Raw genomic sequence first — 20910 nt, forward strand, 5'->3', positions numbered from 1 at the left:
AAGGGATACCTGTAGAGTTGTTGAACTCATTGCAGTACTGCTTAAACGATATCCCCTCCGCTATTTTCTTACGACCGCAACACTCATAATACTCCATAGCAATATCATTGTGACTGGCTATCACTTCGATATGCCTCCCGAAACCTAGAGGAATCTCACCTTGTTCAACAAGTTCGTTACGCTTGATCTTTTCAATAATTTGTGACGTGTAGTAACTAGCAGCAGTTTCACCAGTGTTGCGCGGTACGAATTCTTTACTATCCTCTCTCTTACACTCTTCAAGTAGTTGTCTGTATATTTTCTTTTTTTTATGATACGACAACTCATAGACAGGCTTCCGCAGAAAATAGACACTTTGTCTCATGCATCGTTCATCGGTTCCACGTATTCCGAGTTCTCGATCTCGTAGGAATTATACCGGCGATACGTGTTGTGACTTCACGAAATGGCAAAACATTTCTAGGTCCTCGTAAAACTGTTCTATACGTTCTTCGAGCTAATTGTCAAATTGCAGTTTGATTTTCACTCTCTAACACTTTTCGAAGAAGACTCGAGAACTTTACCGGACAACTTAGCACTCGAAATGCGACTCTTTTACATTAGGGGAATGTCATGAGAGGAGGAGTTTACCGCAAATTTAGAATTTTATGGATGGTGGAGGGGAGACGTCGCGTAAAGCGATTGGTCAGAGGCGTGAGTGGGTGGAGATTATATGAAAAATGAGAGAAAAGTTTTGTTATCGATAACCTAACTTTTGTTGAATATAATAATTTAACTTTATACGTATGAAATCGCGATCAAGAATATAGTACAGCGCAAAATTAAGTTTATGAAATCATGCAAAGGAACGGAAGAGGCGATGAAGGTAGAGAATAAAATTGTTATTTTTATATATATAAATGTTCTTTTATTTTTTTATAAAATTTGTATTTATATTTTGAACATATTTTTTTATTTTTATAAATTATCTTCGGAGGAGGAGACCTATGACGGTGGAGGTTGGTTGATGGTGACGATTCCTTCTGTAACATAAATATTATGATTATTACCATTATAATATTACAATAATTATACTTACATGACGGTACTGGGTAACGTACAATGTTTTACTGCGTGCATATTGGACACATGTAGCGCGGGAAAATCATATATAGTGTAGCTCTGCAAGATGTGCACCAGAGACCGCGTATTTCATCTCAGGTGTCTACTTCGTGTTTTCGTATAACATACACTGTAGATCCTAGGTTTACTTCTCTTGGATTGATCGTACATGACATGCATAAGTATGTAGACCTAGCATTATCGTTCGTTGTATAGTAACAATATGTTGCACATACGATTGTTAGTGGGGAAAGGACCACTCTTTGGTAATCCGGAACTGCTCTGCGGATGACTTCTACGTGACTGTCATCACTATTGTACGTACCCACTCTCTTCTCCTGTCAGGCTTTCCTCACTGTCACTTTCGTCAGTGTCCATTAAAAGGCGTTCGCGGGCGGCCCGGTTCTCCATATCATCGATATCCATGTCGCTGTCATCAGAATCAAAGTTGGAATCCATTCGAGCTCGTGCCATTTCTTCAAATGCTCTCACACTCAGCACTTTATACGGAACTTCTTTCTCAAGCTTCAAAATTCGGAATGCTCGTTTTGGAAATATCTTGGAAGCTAATTTTAGGATGATGGGAGAACAAACAGGAGTAGGGTTTGCTAGAGGCGAGGGTGGAGTCCTTGCGAGAGATGGGACTTGGTGAGGAGGGGATTTGTTGTTAATTTTGGGAACATAGGTAATAATCTTCAGACCCGTGGTTCGTTTATCCGCTGGAATGTTTGATATCTTAAAATATATCTAGCATTCCAGCAGCCGAGTGTCGGCGCCCAAATGGCGGCCGGGCCTTGGTTGCTTAAACAAATTTTTTATAAATATTCATTCCTAGAAAATAGATAGGAAAAGTGCCGCTGGGTCATAAACATAATCTTAAATAATAATAATCCCTTAAATAAAGACTGATAAGGTGCCGCAGGGTCATAAACAGACCCTTCGTGACGTCATACCCCCCTCACCCCCGAGTTTGGACCGCCGACCCAGAACCGACTTGGGTTAGGACCGCGCATGAGTCATAACTGACCTGAGTTAGGACCTATCTTACCCCCTCCCCAAAAGTGGATCAGATCCGGCCTAGTTACACTACTGAGTATGTCTAAATTCCTTGATGGAGCAGAGAAGGGAGCGATAATAATATCGTTAGGAACAAATGTAAATTGAAAATACGTCGGAGTAGATAAACTGAAGGTGGTCGTGTTGGCTCTGACGAAACTAAAGCAACGAATACTTTGGAAACTAGATATTGATGCACCAGTTAAAATGCCAGACAACGTCATGACCGTTAAATCGCTTCCTCAAAACGATGTTTTGAGTATGTTTTTCGATCAGTGGGGAAATTAAAAGATCTATTATTAAGTCGGTGCATAAGTTCTTACTGATTTTGCAATTTTTCTTTATTGGAATGAAACAATCGTTATAGCGGGAATGAAAATATTTTCCATCGCTTTCTGTGATTTTTTTCCTATCTTTCCTGCAACATGCGAATATCACATCGAACGATCGAAGGAGTCATCTTTTGAGGATCCATTTATCGATCCGTTGGCAGGAACGTACGCATCGATTTAATACATTAACATAATAAGAAAATCCAAACTTAACAACAAAAATGTTTCAATTCATGTCAGACTTTGACTTTATAATAAGCCGTTAAGTTAAAAACTTTAAATTACATTAAAGTAAATTAAACGATTTGTAGTATATTACTATGTGATATACTTTTTGTTTAGATCATAAAAATGTAATAGCAATTTGGACGCATGGCGGTCTTCTCAGTATGCAGGAAGCCATCTGGAAAGGTGTGCCAGTGATCGGGATGCCTTTCTTCTTGGATCAAAAATACAATGTGGAGAATCTAGTAGCGAAAGGTGCAGGTTTACGTTTGGACTTTAAAGCATTATCAACGCAAACTGTATTAAATGCACTTGAAGAGATAGTTTACAATAAGAGGTATAACATTTGAATATCGTTGGTATCCACTATATTATATATCAAGCGACGCGGTAGCGTCGCGACGCCAAGTACATAATCAAAAATAAGGTTCCGAACAATGAGAGTCACTGTATAATATCGAGTGTTACCAATTTCATTGCATAAACGTCGCGCGCTACCAAGTAGCTTATCTGGAATTCATGCCATTTGACAGGTCATATCAACTTATGATTAAAATATCTCAGGAATTAAAGCCGTAATCAAAAATCTAACGGCACTTGTATAATAAAATGTGAATGCGAGCTTTCGATCGCGACCAGGTTGAATAAGATTGGTGCAGTCAATCCTGAGATATTATAATCGTACGGTAGAATCGTGACGTTCCGTTTTCCGTATTCTGGTTCAGACTCACGTACGTATGTTCGCACATACACATGCAAAGCGATTTTGTCCCTCAAGCTGCTGTTCACACATGCATGATTTAATTTATTATGAATTAAAAATGATTATAATAATATGTATTTGATTGTCAATTTTACGGAGTCATTAATAATTATACGCACTTATCGCTATCGATGTTATAGGCATTGAAAACGCCTTAAAATGGTAGTACATACTGTTACGCCGCACATCCCCTTGGTCTTCGGGTTATTCCTGGGTATACGCTTCCCACCTGGTAATTTTTAGGAGCCTGTTGGATGTACCCCATCCTAATTAGTATGTCCTTCAAGTCATAGGCTCCGTCCTCGGGATGGTTGTCAATAGTAAGATCAACAATGGCGGTGTCTTCGACTGCTTTTCGTATCTTGATCCATCCGCTCCGGTGTTCCGCCAATGCCTTTTCCATCTGTCTGGTGTCAAAACGCCATATATCTGCGGGCTGTATTGGCCCCACACGGCTGAGACTGCAGGGTACGGCCTGCCACGATACTTCGTGCAGACGAACCGGCAGGCGATGACATTCATGAAGCGAGCGGAGTACATTTCGTCCCCAATCCTTCAAGGTGACGCGAGCTAGGTCTCCTTCTATGGCCGCAACACATCCGCGATGCCATCGATTTCCATCCCTGATGGCTACGATTTGATCCTCCTGCACTTGTTCTGGTAAGCAGGCCAAATATCTCCCTCTACGCTGCATCATCACCTGGAGGTCTTCCATCATTTCCTGGAAGTCTTGCTGTGCATTTTTTATGTGCACCCAGATCAGAACCGGAGAGTCGACTCTGACGATGGTGACAGCGAGGGGGCGTCGTGTCAGGAGGGTGGGGTTGATTTCTTTGATTTCCATGGCTTGCAGGAACTTTTGTTTGCAGGAACTTCTATGTTACGTCCAGACTTCACGGTCCCTTGCTTTCGTAAGAAATAGATAATAGAGTTACATTCGTTTCGTAATTACCGCGTGTTACTTATCACTCACGCATTATTTAGCCAAGACACTCACGGTTGTTGCACAATTTTAATTGAATTTTATTTTTTCCGACACACGATATCAAGCGGGAACCTTACGGGAACCGTAAGGCACGCAGTACATGTGCTCGTCGCGTGATCATTAAACAAACATTTCTTGCAGCAACTCTGAACGTTAGCGCATCATCTACCTTATCACCACGACTGTTGGGTCACCTTGGTCGTGAACACGTGCATTTTGTCACCATGACCATGGTCACGCTCTTGGCCACTTATCAAGGTCCAAAGGTGGCCCTTCGATTTCAGCTATACGTGTCGTCCCGTTACCTAACTTCGGGCGTTTTCTCTCATCGAATGTTCTAGAAGAATCTCCTCCTACACGATTTGTCCTATCTTACAAAAAGGGCAGAGAAACCGCCCTGGGGCATTCTTTAGTTTTCTTGCAAGACGATCAGACGCACTAGTTGCCATTTCAATTCAATACATTAAGTGAAGTCATTATTCAAAATATCGAGAGTCATCACTCAAAACTTAGAGTCAGTGCAATTGAACAACCACTCGTTCCATCTCAAATCGGAGGAGCCGCAGCACACTGATCTATTCACCACTCTCCATTCATTTGTCAATTTGGTTTGGACATTTTAAAGGTAAGTTTTTTTAAATTGATTATTTTTATTTGTTTTTTTGTGCCTTTGCGACTGGTTGTCAGTTTTATTTTTGCCTGTTCCTTTGTTTTATTTTCTTCCCTTTTAATTACACATTGCCACTCTTTGACTCATCTAGTGCTACCCTGCGCAATTAACACCAGAAGTGACCTTAGATGAGGAGGTCGAAAAGTTTTTGCAAGAGATAGAGGCCTTCTTGACGGATTCCGACATATTCCCTCCACCTTCATCTCCGTCCTATTCACCTATCCCGTTGGATGAATTATCTCAACACTCCCCCGCACATAATATTTCGCGGTCTCCTTCTCCTATCCCGTTAGAGGATATTGAAGCCTTTGCTGACCATCCCAGTCAGAATTTATCCCCTACCGATTTTCCACTCTTTTCACATCTTCCATCTTTTTCTTCTGATGCACCATCAATCCTTTCACCACCATTAACGTACACTGCGGACGCCGAAGAGTCCCAGTTAACTGATAATTAATCTAAGTATCAATTTTTATAGTTATATTTGTATAACCTTTCGTTTCAATTATGTATAAATTCCGAGAGTTAAGAGTTTAATTTGCGTTTATCAAATCATCATTTGACTGTTTGAATAAAGTCATTTTTTAATTTTGTATGTTAATTCAAGCTTAATTTATTTACTCCTTTCTTCCCTCAATTAATCACACGAGGTCCTATCCCATGTAATAGGGATTCGATTCCCTTACATAAAAAGGGCCAACGAGCAGACTTTTATTCAGAACAAGTGTAAGAGTGGCTTCGGCCGTAGACCTTTTTCTAGAATTAACTTTGTCGGCTCGACTCGCGTTCTTACGCGAGAGGTACGTGGTTTGGACGTAACATCTACAATAATTGTGTAATGAGGTGGTGGATCTATGTATTTTACGGTGTACCGAAGGGTTGTGTATTGAAGAGTTCCGTTTATACATGTTCGATAGAAGAGACAGGTAGATAGAGTAAACAGGTTTAACAGAAAAGTTGAAATTATAGATTACTTATTCTTTGATATCAAAAGAAAAGGTAACCTCCTTGAGTTCGTTTTTGGGAGGGTAAGAAAACAAAAGGGGGTAAATGCTGGATGTTGTAGGTTTACGCTCGTGCGAAACTTCGGGAGCGGTTGGCTTTATGGCTTTATTGTCGGTGTTTTTTCCAATTTCCTGATATGGTGCGTCAGGTGGTGGCGCAGCCTCAGGTTTTTTCCGTCCCAAATGCAGCAACAGTTGGGTAAGGGAATCCCATAAGGCTCCAAGTAAATAGACGGACCAGTCATAGACGGTGTGGATAGCGTACCCGTGCACAAGGGTGTCCAGTACAAGTTTAGCCGCTCGGATGATCAGATATATCGCGATACATCCCGCGCTTACGTTACCGAAAATTAAAACTTTGTTCCAAAATTTCTCCCAGGCTGAGATGGCTATTCTTTCTATGAAACCTTCATCGAGTAGATTTGCGAGTGAACCTCCGTGTATAGTGGAGGGGCGGCCCATTACGCTTCTTGTTACCGTGTTAAGGACTGCTGGCCGCTCCGCTGGGAACATTATATGATCTCGGAGTGTTTCCAAGTCCTGTTCTGTGTATATACCGCTGGTTGAAAGTGAACCTGGGCTGATATATTTCCACGTTCGTTTTGTTAGTAGCTTCATTATGACCGGTGGTAATGTGTCCACGGGTCGTGGTGATAATTTGTACCAGGAGTCTCCTAAAAGGTACATAGTTGGTGCCAACGGGTTACAGGAAATTTGTGTGCCTTGTTTTAGCAACACATGTGTCTGTGGTGTCAAAAAGTACGTTTCATTTTTAAGAGTGACTGGCAGCTGATTGTAACATTCCGACGTCCGGAGGATTTTCACTTCTACAGGTACGCATTTTACGATATGAATTACTTCTCCAGCCAACAATGCCATATAACCTGGTCCCTTCATCAGATAATATGCAAATATGTCAGGTGATTGCGTGGCTATGGCTAAGGCATTCTGCATCATTTTCCGCTCTAGGCTGCATTGTTGAATTAATATATTCCGGTATAATTGATTAATTTGATGACTGATAGTGTTTTTCGACATACACGAATTTTGAGTTCATATAAGCAAAAATATCCAAATTATTAACTCGCCTTAGTCTCTTGAATAAGGCGACTCCTGGACTAGTTGGAAATATTATCAATTTAGGATGTTCCGTTCTTATAAGTGTGTGTCCGCAGATTACTTCTTCTCTTCTGGTGGCCAGGGCGAAAGTGGTGTCATGCGAAGCTAAAGAGTAGACTGTTTGAGAACGTTCGGTTATACTGTCAATAATTTTTTCTGCATAGCCTTCGTATAACAGACTATAACATGCGAATTTACAAGAATCATGTGGTAGTGCATCCCAGAATGTGTTTCCACCCTCCATGTTGGTGCATGTGGTGTCGCTTAGTTCGCAGATTACTCCTGATCTTAATTGTACACGATTAGTGTTTACTCTTACATCTGCGTCATAATCCTGTAGGGTGATTTTTATGGTGCCAATTACTACAACCTCGGTCCAACTTCCGTAATGGTCTAAAGTAAGATCCTCCGGTACAGGTTCCAGTAGAATCTACATTACCAGCGAATGTAGCCGGTCGACTCGAGGTTTCGTTCGATTTTAATCCAGTTATAAGGACACCTGCTATTTGCGCGACTCCGACTCGATGCATACGTTGACAAGCCTCTCCGCTGATTTCTTCTATATAGGCAAATTTTCCATTATGCACGTCCATGGTGTGGGAGAACATTCCACATTTCCGGATTAATCTGTCTATTTCCACCTTGCACTGAATTACGTGTACGGTCTGGAAGTCATTCAACTGGAGCAGCTGCACAAACTCCTTGCTGGAGTTCACGGTTATTTGAGGTATATTACATTCTTCGATGTTAAGTAAAGACATGGTAGTTATGTTCGTGGAAGGTGCTTCGCAATCGTATCCAATAATTCCATAGGTCTCGCGGTTCCATAATAGCAATAATATTATGATGATTAAAACGCTTCTGTTTAATAGTTCCATCTGCAATCTTGAGAAAACAATTAGTTTTTAGTTTTTCGTTATGGCTTTATGTGCGATTTTCTGAGGCGATTAGGATGAACTATTCGGCTATTCTTTTTTATCCTGATCCTCACATTGTTTTTATTTAATATCTCTAAAACCTCGTGTGGATCTGTATATTGGTCTCCAAATTTTCCTGGTTTCGGTCCCTTTAATAAAAATACTTGGTCACCTGCTTTAAAAACTTGTGGATTTATTCCTTGGTCATAGTATCTCTTAGATCTATTCTTAGCCTGAATAACATTTTCGCGGGCGATTCCTTGAATATTGTACAGTTGCGTAACCAAATTAACTAAATATTCATCGTAAGTAGCCAATTTATCGTCAGGGGTTAAAGAATCATGCGACGGGATGCGTGCTATTTTGCCGAAAACTAGTTCGTACGGAGTATGCTTTGTAGCTTCGTGTACACTAGTATTGTAATTAAATATCGCGAGGTCAATCCACCGATCCCAGTGGTTTTGTTCATTAGTGTATTGTTTAAGGTATTCGCCTAAGGCGTGGTGTGATCTTTCTAATGACCCATTCGATTGTGGATGGAACGCGGTAGTACGGAATTTCCGAATTTTAAATATTTTCGCTAACTTCTTCATTAAATCACTTATAAAATTCCTCCCTTGATCGGTCAGTATTGCTTTAGGTGCCCCTAGTACGCAGATAAATCTGTTTACGAATGCTTCTGCTATAATCGCGGAACTTTGATCAGGTAACGGTATTCCCATGCAGAATTTAGTCAATTGATCTTGAAGGGTTAATATGTATTCATTGCCCCTGTCCGTTTTCGGCAACGGACCTACAATGTCCTTAGCGACTTTATCGAAAGCGGCACCCGGTGTATCAGTAATTATCATAGGTTGTTTAGTTTTGACTCTGACTAATTTTTTCAACTGGCATTGTAAACATTGTTGTATGTGTTTCTGCACGTCGGCCTTTAAATTTTCCCAGTAGTACTTATGTTTTATTCTATTGTAAGTTTTAGTGACGCCTCGATGTCCTCCTGTGGGTAAGCAATGTGTTTCCCGAATTATCTCTGACCGCAAATCCCTTGACGGATATTTAATTAGTCCGTTACAGATCATTATTTTCGTTTGTACGTCTGCGAAGACCTGTTGTAGTTGTGATCTCACATTGTTCCATGGTACGTTATTAATATAGTCAGTTTTTGCAATACTAAGCGTTTGTATATTTTGTTTGTTAATTATTATCTTTAAGTCTTCCATGGCAGTGATAATTTGATCTAGCATCATTGTCGGTCCTTCCGTCATCCCTTCGGTGACAGGTAATACCATGTGGAGGTAGTTTTTATGTTTTATTACTTTGACCTTTCCTAGCGTAAGGGCTCCTATCCCAAGTAGTTCATTGCGCTTGAACAATTTCTGTGAGCCAGAGTCCAGAGGGTTTCCGTCTGTATCCACAAAGTATGCTACGTTATCCTTTCGTAGGAATAGTAAGTCTCGAGATTCAATGATATTGTTTGTTTGATTCACCGGCCTTTGATCCATGTCCACGTCTTTTTCTTCTTCATTTTCTTCTTCTTCTTCATTCTCTTCTTCTTCATTTTCAGTTCCGTTTTCGTTATCCTCGTTAGCGATATCATTCCTTCCGTCATCGGCGGTTACATTAGTTTCCTGTACCTGGGACTGGCTAGCGGTTTGACTGCATATCTGTCTTCTTTCTACTACGGGCGGATCATGAATTAGCGCTGCCTCTATTACCTGTTGTCCTTCTGATTCTGTTTCTTCTTCAATTTGTTCGGATGGAAATTCCTCGATATTCTCATCATCTGATAATTGTAATTCAAAGTTATCATCTTCTTCTTCATCGGATTCTTCCAGTAATCTAGATATTGCCTCTGCGTCTTCTGGACGATTGGGGTTATAAACCCTATCCCTGATTATTTTACAATCATTTTCTTCATAATGGACGGGGTTTCTGGATAATGCATCAGCATTTACGTTAGTTTTGCCCTCCTTGTAGACTACTTCATAATCGTATTCAGCTAATTTCAATCTCCATCTGAGTATTCGCATGTTAGCATTTTGTGCATTCTTGAACCACATTAGAGGTTTATGATCAGTAACTATTGTAAACTTTCGTCCATATAAATAAGGTCGGAAATGTTTCACGCAATATACTATAGCTAAAGCTTCCTTTTCATAAGTATCGTACTTGACTTCGCTATCTGTTAGAACGCGTGAAGCGTAGGCTATCGGTCGATCCTTGTGACAGTATGCCGCCTATAGCGGTACCTGAGGCGTCGGTAGTTAAAATGAAAGGTTTCATAAAATCTGGGTATTGCAGCACTGGTTCTTCGCACAATTTCTCTTTTAATGTTTCAAATGATTCTTCCTGACTTCCGGTCCACTCGAAGCGAGTATCGTTTTTTCAGCAAATTTGTCAATGGTTTGGCTAATTTTGAAAAGTTCGGTATAAAGCGTCGATAATAACCAGCTAATTTTAAGAATTGTTTAATATTTTTCGGAGTTTTGGGTCTGGGAAAATGTCGTACTGCATCTAATTTCTTCAGATCTGGTTTAACACCATCCTTGCTAATTACGTGACCCAGGTAAGTTACTTCGGTTTTCAGAAATTCACACTTGTCCGGTTGCAATTTCAGATTAGCTTTCCGAAATCGATCCATTAATAGGTTGAATAACTCTGCATGCTCCTTCAATGTTCTTGCGTAGATAACTATGTCGTCTATGTATGCAAATATGCCCTTGCCTAATAAGTCAGCTACCAAGTCTATTCGTTGAAACGTTGAGGGTGCGTTTTTAGTCCAAATGGCATCCTCAAAAACTCATAATGTCCAAAAGGGGTTGTAAACGCCGTCTTATGTCTGTCTGCGGGGTCCACCTCTATTGATGAAACCCTGAGGATAAATCACACACTGTAAAATATTTTGCTCCTCCCAGCTGGTCCAGAATCTCGACTATGTTTGGTATCGGATACACATCTCCTATAGACTTTTCAGTTAAAAGGCGAAAATCGAGCGCCATTCTCCATTTTTTATTTCCTTTTGAATCTTCTTTTTTGGGTACTATCCAAACAGGTGTGTTGTATGGTGATTGCGAATTCTTTATTATGCCTCCAGCCAGCAATTCTTCTACTTGTCGGTTTATTTCCTCTTTATGAACTTGCGGGAACCTATATGATCGAGTGTTTATAGGACGATCATCTGTTGTTGGGATCTGATGACGTAAGATGTTTGTTGCGGTCAGCTGCTCTCCAGGTATATGAACCGGTCCTGACCGGTGGCAATAAGGTTTATGACACCTGTCCCTTTCTTCTCCATTTAAATGATCCAGACGCAATAATTCCATAATTTCAGTTAGCCTTTTATTTTCTTCTTCTTTCGTTATTTTATAACATTGTTGTGTATCTGCTATCATTTCGTCACTGGATTCATCCTCTGTATTCTTTATTTCTTCATTTTTATGTTTAGGCTTTCTTTTTCGCATGATTGTATTCATCATTACCCTTGATCTCATTTGTGATGAAGTAATTACCCCGAAAGTGGGTTTGGTAACTTTCTTTTGATTATTTTTGAATAATTTTCCATTAGGTTCATTGGATTTCTTTTCCTTATTTTCTTTCTTTATCCCATCTTTGGGGAGTTCCGTATTATTTAAGGAGATTTTATTCTTTTCTTCCTTTGCAGTAACGAGAAGAGATGAGATTGGGTTACTTCCTCATCGGAGCAGGAACTTTGGAATGAAGGACGGTTTTCCTCAATTATTCCTGTATTATAAATTTCTTTTGGAGAGGTTTGGTAACTTCCCCCCGGAAAATTTTAAGTATTCATCGGAAGAACTTCCTTTCTTTCGATTTCCTTTTTTTCACATTCTTCTTTCTTATTTTCATCTTCCTCCTTGTTTTCATTTAATTCTTTATTTTCGTTTATTTCTTTATTTTCATTTATTTCCTTATTTTTATTTATTTCCTTATTTCATTGGTTTCTTTATTTTTATTCAATTCTTCGTTTTCATTTAATTCTTTATCATCTTTATTATTTTACCTCCGTTATTCATTATTTCTTCTTTTATATCTTCAAAAGGAGACGCAGTGTCTGACGAGGTTTGGTAACTTCCCACATCGCATTCGACTGGAGAGGAATACTGGAACGAGGGATGGTCCTCAATTATTCCTAAAATGGTCGATTCATTTGGAGGGGTTTGGTAACTTCCCCCTCCGGAAATTTGGAAGTATTCATCAGTTTCTTCTTTTTCTTCGATTCTCTGCTTGTCCTTTCCTTCTTCATTCTTGTTATCCTTTTGATCCTTACCTAGGTCCATTCCTTTATTTCCTGGTGAGTAATTGTCCAGGAATTCGTTTAATGGTTTTAATTGTAAAATTGGCACACGGATTTCCATTTCTTCATCCAACGTGCTTACAATAGGTAAATATGCTTTGCCGTTAATGTTTTCTACAATGGTATCGCCCAAATAAATTCCCTGTGTCACTTTTAGTTTTGGCAAATAACCTACTTTAGTTTCCGGATTTTTCAATCGTATATAAAACAGGGATTCCGATCTAGGAGGCACGACAATGGTTTCCGGTGAAAAGAATGGTATTTTTACATCAGATATGTCTAAATACTCTTGCGCGTAATCAATTTTAGAAGCTGTTTGCTTGAAAAAGTCATTCCCTAATTTTCCGGCTTGAGATATCGGGAAATCATCTGACACAATGTGAAATATAACGGGTTGATTAAACAAGAGCAGTGTAATTTCCCCGAGGGTATACACAGGATAATTGTTAATACCATTCAATCTTAAAATGTTATTGTAATTAACATTAATTCCGGTTGAGATAAAATTTTCTTTAATTACATTAGGACCAGATCCCGTATCTAACATAAAAGTTATTTCCGCGTGAGTATTATTGATATCGATTCGAATAGTAGGTAAATGATTATGCTTATCAAAGTTCACGGTCACCGATCGTGCCTTAATGTTTTTTTAATTGGATTTCTGAGATGTCGACGGGCGTGAAACTTGTTCGGTCCTTTGTTGTGCACCCGTTCTCAGGGGACCGTTGCTGTTTCCCTGAGAATTACGATTTCTTCTATTATTACTTTCGATTCGCAACTGACAATTTTCAAGTAAATACCCCTGTGCTTTACAGTATCGGCAAAAAGGGCTTTCCTTTTGAGGTACTTTCATTCGGCAATCTTTGGCATTATGTTCGTAATTGTTGCAAAGTTGGCACGTAGTACCCGATTTGTTTGAACCTTATTTTTTCCAGCAATTATTAGCTGAGTGACAGGTTTTTCGCACCATTGACAAATTACCGAAATTCTCTTACTGTTATCTTGATTTGATCTATATGATTTAGCACTATGACCAATTTTTGAGCATATCTGACATGCTACTTGAGTCACGTTTACGGCAGCTCGTGATTGCGGATCACGGAATCGACATTTATCGGCACTATGCCCTCTCTTTCTGCAAATTTGACAAATTAAAATCTCATTGCCCAGATCTGATTTATATTGAATGTTTTTCCTGCAATTACTAGCTGTATGTCCTTTCTTATGGCAAATCTGACAATTTTGACTAACGTTCCGTGAAGTTTTTTTGACTCAAATTATTGTTTGATCGTTGTCGTAAGTCTGTCATAGCATGCAGTTCTTTTCTATTCTTAAAGCGTCTGTTATTGTGGCTTGAACATCTAGATTTCTAGCGATTCTTTGTTCTATTTCCGGTTTTAATCCTCTAATAAAACATTTTGCCATATCCTTTTCCAATGAAACTTTAATGTTAGGATCTGTCTGTGGATTGCTAGTGCTGCGATATGCCTCTAATATTTGTTTCTCCAAAACTTTACTCTATTGGCATATGTGACCACATCTTCCTCATTTTTCTGATATATATTTCCTAATTCCCTTGTAACTGATAAGCATTTTTCGAAGATCCATAAATTTGTTTTAAATATTTCGTTAATTTAGCTACGGTATCAAACTCTTGACCCTGTATTGTTCTGCGTGCTTCACCCACTATGTGAGTTCTAACAATTTTCGTAAATTGTGATTTCAAAAAGAACTCTACAAAACTAATGATATCTTTCAAACCCGAAGTTCTTTAAAAAAAGAACTTACAAAACTAATGATATTAACACATTGCGCCAACTAAATGGGTATTTATGCAAACCAGAAAATCTATTACTTTTTATATTACTCTTTGGCGATATTAATTGTTGATTCTTATTTAAAACATGTTAACTGCAAAAAATTCTTTCAAAAAGAACTCTACAAAACTAATGCTAATGCGGCTCTGTGATTGGTTTTAACATCTTATGATTGTTTTTAAGACGGTCTTAAAGATTTTATTTGAAAAAAATAAACGATATAATAATATTAAGCAGATATTTTTATACGAATAAATATTTTAATACATATAAATATATGTCAATACAAATAAGTGTTTTTTGAAAATACTTGGCGCTGCTAAACCGAATAAAAAATTCTCTTAGTATTTAAGACAATATGTTAATTATCTTATTCTCTTCTTCTTCTTGTGAATGTGTGTGTCTGCACACGTGTGCAGAACAACATTAGAAGAAGAAGAATAAGTAATTAACTACATTTGTACATTTAAATACAAAGAATTTTTTATTCGGTTTAGCAGCGCCAAGTATTTTCAAAAAACACTTATTTGTATTGACATATTTATATGTATTAAAATATTTATTCGTATAAAAATATCTGCTTAATATTATTATATCGTTTATTTTTTTCAAATAAAATCTTTAAGACCGTCTTAAAAACAATCATAAGATGTTAAAACCAATCACAGAGCCGCATTAGCATTAGTTTTGTAGAGTTCTGTTTTGAAAGAATTTTTTGCAGTTAACATGGTTTTAAATAAGAATCAACAATTAATATCGGCCAAAGAGTAATATAAAAAGTAATAGATTTTCTGGTTTGCATAAATACCCATTTTAGTTGGCGCAATGTGTTAATATCATTAGTTTTGTAGAGTTCTTTTTTTAAAGAACTTCAGATTCAGGTAAGCTGAAATCACTTAGAAAAGCAATTTCATTGGGATCTTTTCGAATAGACGATGCTTATCAGTTACAAAAGGATTAGGAATATATATCAGAAAATGAGGAAGATGTGGTCAATATGCCAACAGAGTAAAGTTTTTGGGAAACAAATTGAGGCATATCGCAGCACTGCAATCCACAACAGACTAACATTAAAGTTTCATTGGAAAAGGATATGGCAAAATGTTTTATTAGAGGATTAAACCGGAAATAGAACAAAGAATCGCTAGAAATCTAGATGTTCAAGCCACAATAACAGACGCTTTAAGAATAGAAAAAGAACTGCATGCTATGACAGACTTACGACAACGATCAAACAATAATTTGAGTCAAAAAACTTCACGGAACGTTAGTCAAAATTGTCAGATTTGCCATAAGAAAGGACATACAGCTAGTAATTGCAGGAAAAACATTCAATATAAATCAGATCTGGGCAATGAGATTTTAATTTGTCAAATTTGCAGAAAGAGAGGGCATAGTGCCGATAAATGTCGATTCGTGATCCGCAATCACGAGCTGCCGTAAACGTGACTCAAGTAGCATGTCAGATATGCTCAAAAATTGGTCATAGTGCTAAATCATATAGATCAAATCAAGATAACAGTAAGAGAATTTCGGTAATTTGTCAATGGTGCGAAAAACCTGGTCACTCAGCTAATAATTGCTGGAAAAATAAGGTTCAAACAAATCGGGTACTACGTGCCAACTTTGCAACAATTACGACATAATGCCAAGATTGCCGAATGAAAGTACCTCAAAAGGAAAGCCCTTTTTGCCGATACTGTAAAGCACAGGGGTATTTACTTGAAAATTGTCAGTTGCGAATCGAAAGTAATAATAGAAGAAATGTAATTCTCAGGGAAACAGCAACGGTCCCTGAGAACGGGTGACAACAAAGGACCGAACAAGTTTCACGCCCGTCGACATCTCAGAAATCCAATTAAAAAACATAAGGCACGATCGGTGACCGTGAACTTTGATAAGCATAATCATTTACCTACTATTCGAATCGATATCAATAATACTCACGCGGAAATAACTTTTATGTTAGATACGGGATCTGGTCCTAATGTAATTAAAGAAAATTTTATCTCAACCGGAATTAATGTTAATTACAATAACATTTTAAGATTGAATGGTATTAACAATTATCCTGTGTATACCCTCGGGGAAATTACACTGCTCTTGTTTAATCAACCCGTTATATTTCACATTGTGTCAGATGATTTCCCGATATCTCAAGCCGGAAAATTAGGGAATGACTTTTTCAAGCAAACAGCTTCTAAAATTGATTACGCGCAAGAGTATTTAGACATATCTGATGTAAAATACCATTCTTTTCACCGGAAACCATTGTCGTGCCTCCTAGATCGGAATCCTGTTTTATATACGATTGAAAAATCCGGAAACTAAAGTAGGTTATTTGCCAAAACTAAAAGTGACACAGGGAATTTATTTGGGCGATACCATTGTAGAAAACATTAACGGCAAAGCATATTTACCTATTGTAAGCACGTTGGATGAAGAAATGGAAATCCGTGTGCCAATTTTACAATTAAAACCATTAAACGAATTCCTGGACAATTACTCACCAGGAAATAAGGAATGGACCTAGGTAAGGATCAAAAGGATAACAAGAATGAAGAAGGAAAGGACAAGCAGAGAATCGAAGAAAAAGAAGAAATGATGAATACTTCCAAATTTCCGGAGGGGGAAGTTACCAAACCCCTCCAAATGAATCGACCATTTTAGGAATAATTGAGGACCATCCCTCGTTCCAGTATTCCTCTCCAGTCGAGTGCGATGTGGGAAGTTACCAAACCTCGTCAGACACTGCGTCTCCTTTTGAAGATATAAAAGAAGAAATAATGAATAACGGAGGTAAAATAATAAAAGATGATAAAGAATTAAATGAAAACGAAGAATTGAATAAAAATAAAGAAACCAATGAAAATAAGGAAATAAATAAAAATAAGGAAATAAATGAAATAAAGAAATAAACGAAAATAAAGAATTAAATGAAAACAAGGAGGAAGATGAAAATAAGAAAGAAGAATGTGAAAAAAAGGAAATCGAAAAGAAAGGAAGTTCTTCCGATGAATACTTAAAATTTTCCGGGGGGGAAGTTACCAAACCTCTCCAAAAGAAATTTATAATACAGGAATAATTGAGGAAAATCGTCCTTCATTCCAAAGTTCCTGCTCCAATGAGGGAAGTAACCAATCTCATCTCTTCTCGTTACTGCAAAGGAAGAAAAGAATAAAATCTCCTTAAATAATACGGAACTCCCAAAGATGGGATAAAGAAAGAAATAAGGAAAAGAAATCCAATGAACCTAATGGAAAATTATTCAAAATAATCAAAAGAAAGTTACCAAACCCACTTTCGGGGTAATTACTTCATCACAATGAGATCAAGGGTAATGATGAATACAATCATGCGAAAAAGAAAGCCTAAACATAAAAATGAAGAAATAAAGAATACAGAGGATGAATCCAGTGACGAAATGATAGCAGATACACAACAATGTTATAAAATAACGAAAGAAGAAGAAAATAAAAGGCTAACTGAAATTATGGAATTATTGCGTCTGGATCATTTAAATGGAGAAGAAAGGGACAGGTGTCATAAACCTTATTGCCACCGGTCAGGACGGTTCATATACCTGGAGAGCAGCTGACCGCAACAAACATCTTACGTCATCAGATCCAACAACAGATGATCGTCCTATAAACACTCGATCATATAGGTTCCCGCAAGTTCATAAAGAGGAAATAAACCGACAAGTAGAAGAATTGCTGGCTGGAGGCATAATAAAGAATTCGCAATCACCATACAACACACCTGTTTGGATAGTACCCAAAAAAGAAGATTCAAAAGGAAATAAAAATGGAGAATGGGCTCGATTTTCGCCTTTAACTGAAAAGTCTATAGGAGATGTGTATCCGATACCAAACATAGTCGAGATTCTGGACCAGCTGGGAGGAGCAAAATATTTTACAGTGTGTGATTATCCTCAGGGTTTCATCAAATAGAGGTGGACCCCGCAGACAGACATAAGACGGCGTTTACAACCCCTTTTGGACATTATGAGTTTTTGAGGATGCCATTTGGACTAAAAAACGCACCCTCAACGTTTCAACGAATAGACTTGGTAGCTGACTTATTAGGCAAGGGCATATTTGCATACATAGACGACATAGTTATCTACGCAAGAACATTGAAGGAGCATGCAGAGTTATTCAACCTATTAATGGATCGATTTCGGAAAGCTAATCTGAAATTGCAACCGGACAAGTGTGAATTTCTGAAAACCGAAGTAACTTACCTGGGTCACGTAATTAGCAAGGATGGTGTTAAACCAGATCTGAAGAAATTAGATGCAGTACGACATTTTCCCAGACCCAAAACTCCGAAAAATATTAAACAATTCTTAAAATTAGCTGGTTATTATCGACGCTTTATACCGAACTTTTCAAAATTAGCCAAACCATTGACAAATTTGCTGAAAAACGATACTCGCTTCGAGTGACCGGAAGTCAGGAAGAATCATTTGAAACATTAAAAGAGAAATTGTGCGAAGAACCAGTGCTGCAATACCCAGATTTTATGAAACCTTTCATTTTAACTACCGACGCCTCAGGTACCGCTATAGGCGGCATACTGTCACAAGGATCGACCGATAGCCTACGCTTCACGCGTTCTAACAGATAGCGAAGTCAAGTACGATACTTATGAAAAGGAAGCTTTAGCTATAGTATATTGCGTGAAACATTTCCGACCTTATTTATATGGACGAAAGTTTACAATAGTTACTGATCATAAACCTCTAATGTGGTTCAAGAATGCACAAAATGCTAACATGCGAATACTCAGATGGAGATTGAAATTAGCTGAATACGATTATGAAGTAGTCTACAAGGAGGGCAAAACTAACGTAAATGCTGATGCATTATCCAGAAACCCCGTCCATTATGAAGAAAATGATTGTAAAATAATCAGGGATAGGGTTTATAACCCCAATCGTCCAGAAGACGCAGAGGCAATATCTAGATTACTGGAAGAATCCGATGAAGAAGAAGATGATAACTTTGAATTACAATTATCAGATGATGAGAATATCGAGGAATTTCCATCCGAACAAATTGAAGAAGAAACAGAATCAGAAGGACAACAGGTAATAGAGGCAGCGCTAATTCATGATCCGCCCGTAGTAGAAAGAAGACAGATATGCAGTCAAACCGCTAGCCAGTCCCAGGTACAGGAAACTAATGTAACCGCCGATGACGGAAGGAATGATATCGCTAACGAGGATAACGAAAACGGAACTGAAATGAAGAAGAAGAGAATGAAGAAGAAGAAGAAAATGAAGAAGAAAAAGACGTGGACATGGATCAAAGGCCGGTGAATCAAACAAACAATATCATTGAATCTCGAGACTTACTATTCCTACGAAAGGATAACGTAGCATACTTTGTGGATACAGACGGAAACCCTCTGGACTCTGGCTCACAGAAATTGTTCAAGCGCAATGAACTACTTGGGATAGGAGCCCTTACGCTAGGAAAGGTCAAAGTAATAAAACATAAAAACTACCTCCACATGGTATTACCTGTCACCGAAGGGATGACGGAAGGACCGACAATGATGCTAGATCAAATTATCACTGCATGGAAGACTTAAAGATAATAATTAACAAACAAAATATACAAACGCTTAGTATTGCAAAACTGACTATATTAATAACGTACCATGGAACAATGTGAGATCACAACTACAACAGGTCTTCGCAGACGTACAAACGAAAATAATGATCTGTAACGGACTAATTAAATATCCGTCAAGGGATTTGCGGTCAGAGATAATTCGGGAAACACATTGCTTACCCACAGGAGGACATCGAGGCGTCACTAAAACTTACAATAGAATAAAACATAAGTACTACTGGGAAAATTTAAAGGCCGACGTGCAGAAACACATACAACAATGTTTACAATGCCAGTTGAAAAAATTAGTCAGAGTCAAAACTAAACAACCTATGATAATTACTGATACACCGGGTGCCGCTTTCGATAAAGTCGCTAAGGACATTGTAGGTCCGTTGCCGAAAACGGACAGGGGCAATGAATACATATTAACCCTTCAAGATCAATTGACTAAATTCTGCATGGGAATACCGTTACCTGATCAAAGTTCCGCGATTATAGCAGAAGCATTCGTAAACAGATTTATCTGCGTACTAGGGCACCTAAAGCAATACTGACCGATCAAGGGAGGAATTTTATAAGTGATTTAATGAAGAAGTTAGCGAAAATATTTAAAATTCGGAAATTCCGTACTACGCGTTCATCCACAATCGAATGGGTCATTAGAAAGATCACACCACGCCTTAGGCGAATACCTTAAACAATACACTAATGAACAAAACCACTGGGATCGGTGGATTGACCTCGCGATATTTAATTACAATACTAGTGTACACGAAGCTACAAAGCATACTCCGTACGAACTAGTTTTCGGCAAAATAGCACGCATCCCGTCGCATGATTCTTTAACCCCTGACGATAAATTGGCTACTTACGATGAATATTTAGTTAATTTGGTTACGCAACTGTACAATATTCAAGGAATCGCCCGCGAAAATGTTATTCAGGCTAAGAATAGATCTAAGAGATACTATGACCAAGGAAT

General features: G+C 38.2%; 1 protein-coding gene across 1 annotated transcript; it reads left to right on the forward strand.

The window, feature by feature from the left end:
* The first annotated feature begins 958 nt into the window (after positions 1–958).
* Positions 959–3137, forward strand: LOC113563670 (UDP-glucuronosyltransferase 2B11-like). Its single transcript, XM_026975609.1, has 2 exons — positions 959–2260; positions 2832–3137. The coding sequence occupies exons 1-2, from the start codon at positions 2197–2199 to the stop codon at positions 3062–3064; spliced, it is 297 nt and encodes a 98-aa protein (XP_026831410.1). The 5' UTR covers positions 959–2196; the 3' UTR covers positions 3065–3137.
* Positions 3138–20910: the final 17773 nt, after the last annotated feature.

The sequence above is a fragment of the Ooceraea biroi genome, chromosome 2, assembly GCF_003672135.1.
Source record: "Ooceraea biroi isolate clonal line C1 chromosome 2, Obir_v5.4, whole genome shotgun sequence".
Lineage (NCBI taxonomy): Eukaryota > Metazoa > Arthropoda > Insecta > Hymenoptera > Formicidae > Ooceraea > Ooceraea biroi.

Coding starts and splice junctions, on each gene's coding strand:
- LOC113563670 (XM_026975609.1), top strand. CDS start 2,197: ATGTCTAAATTCCTTGATGGAGCAGAGAAGGGAGCGATAATAATATCG. Junction 2,261..2,831: donor ATCGTTAGGAACAAATGTAA/ATTGAAAATACG, acceptor CTTTTTGTTTAG/ATCATAAAAATGTAATAGCA.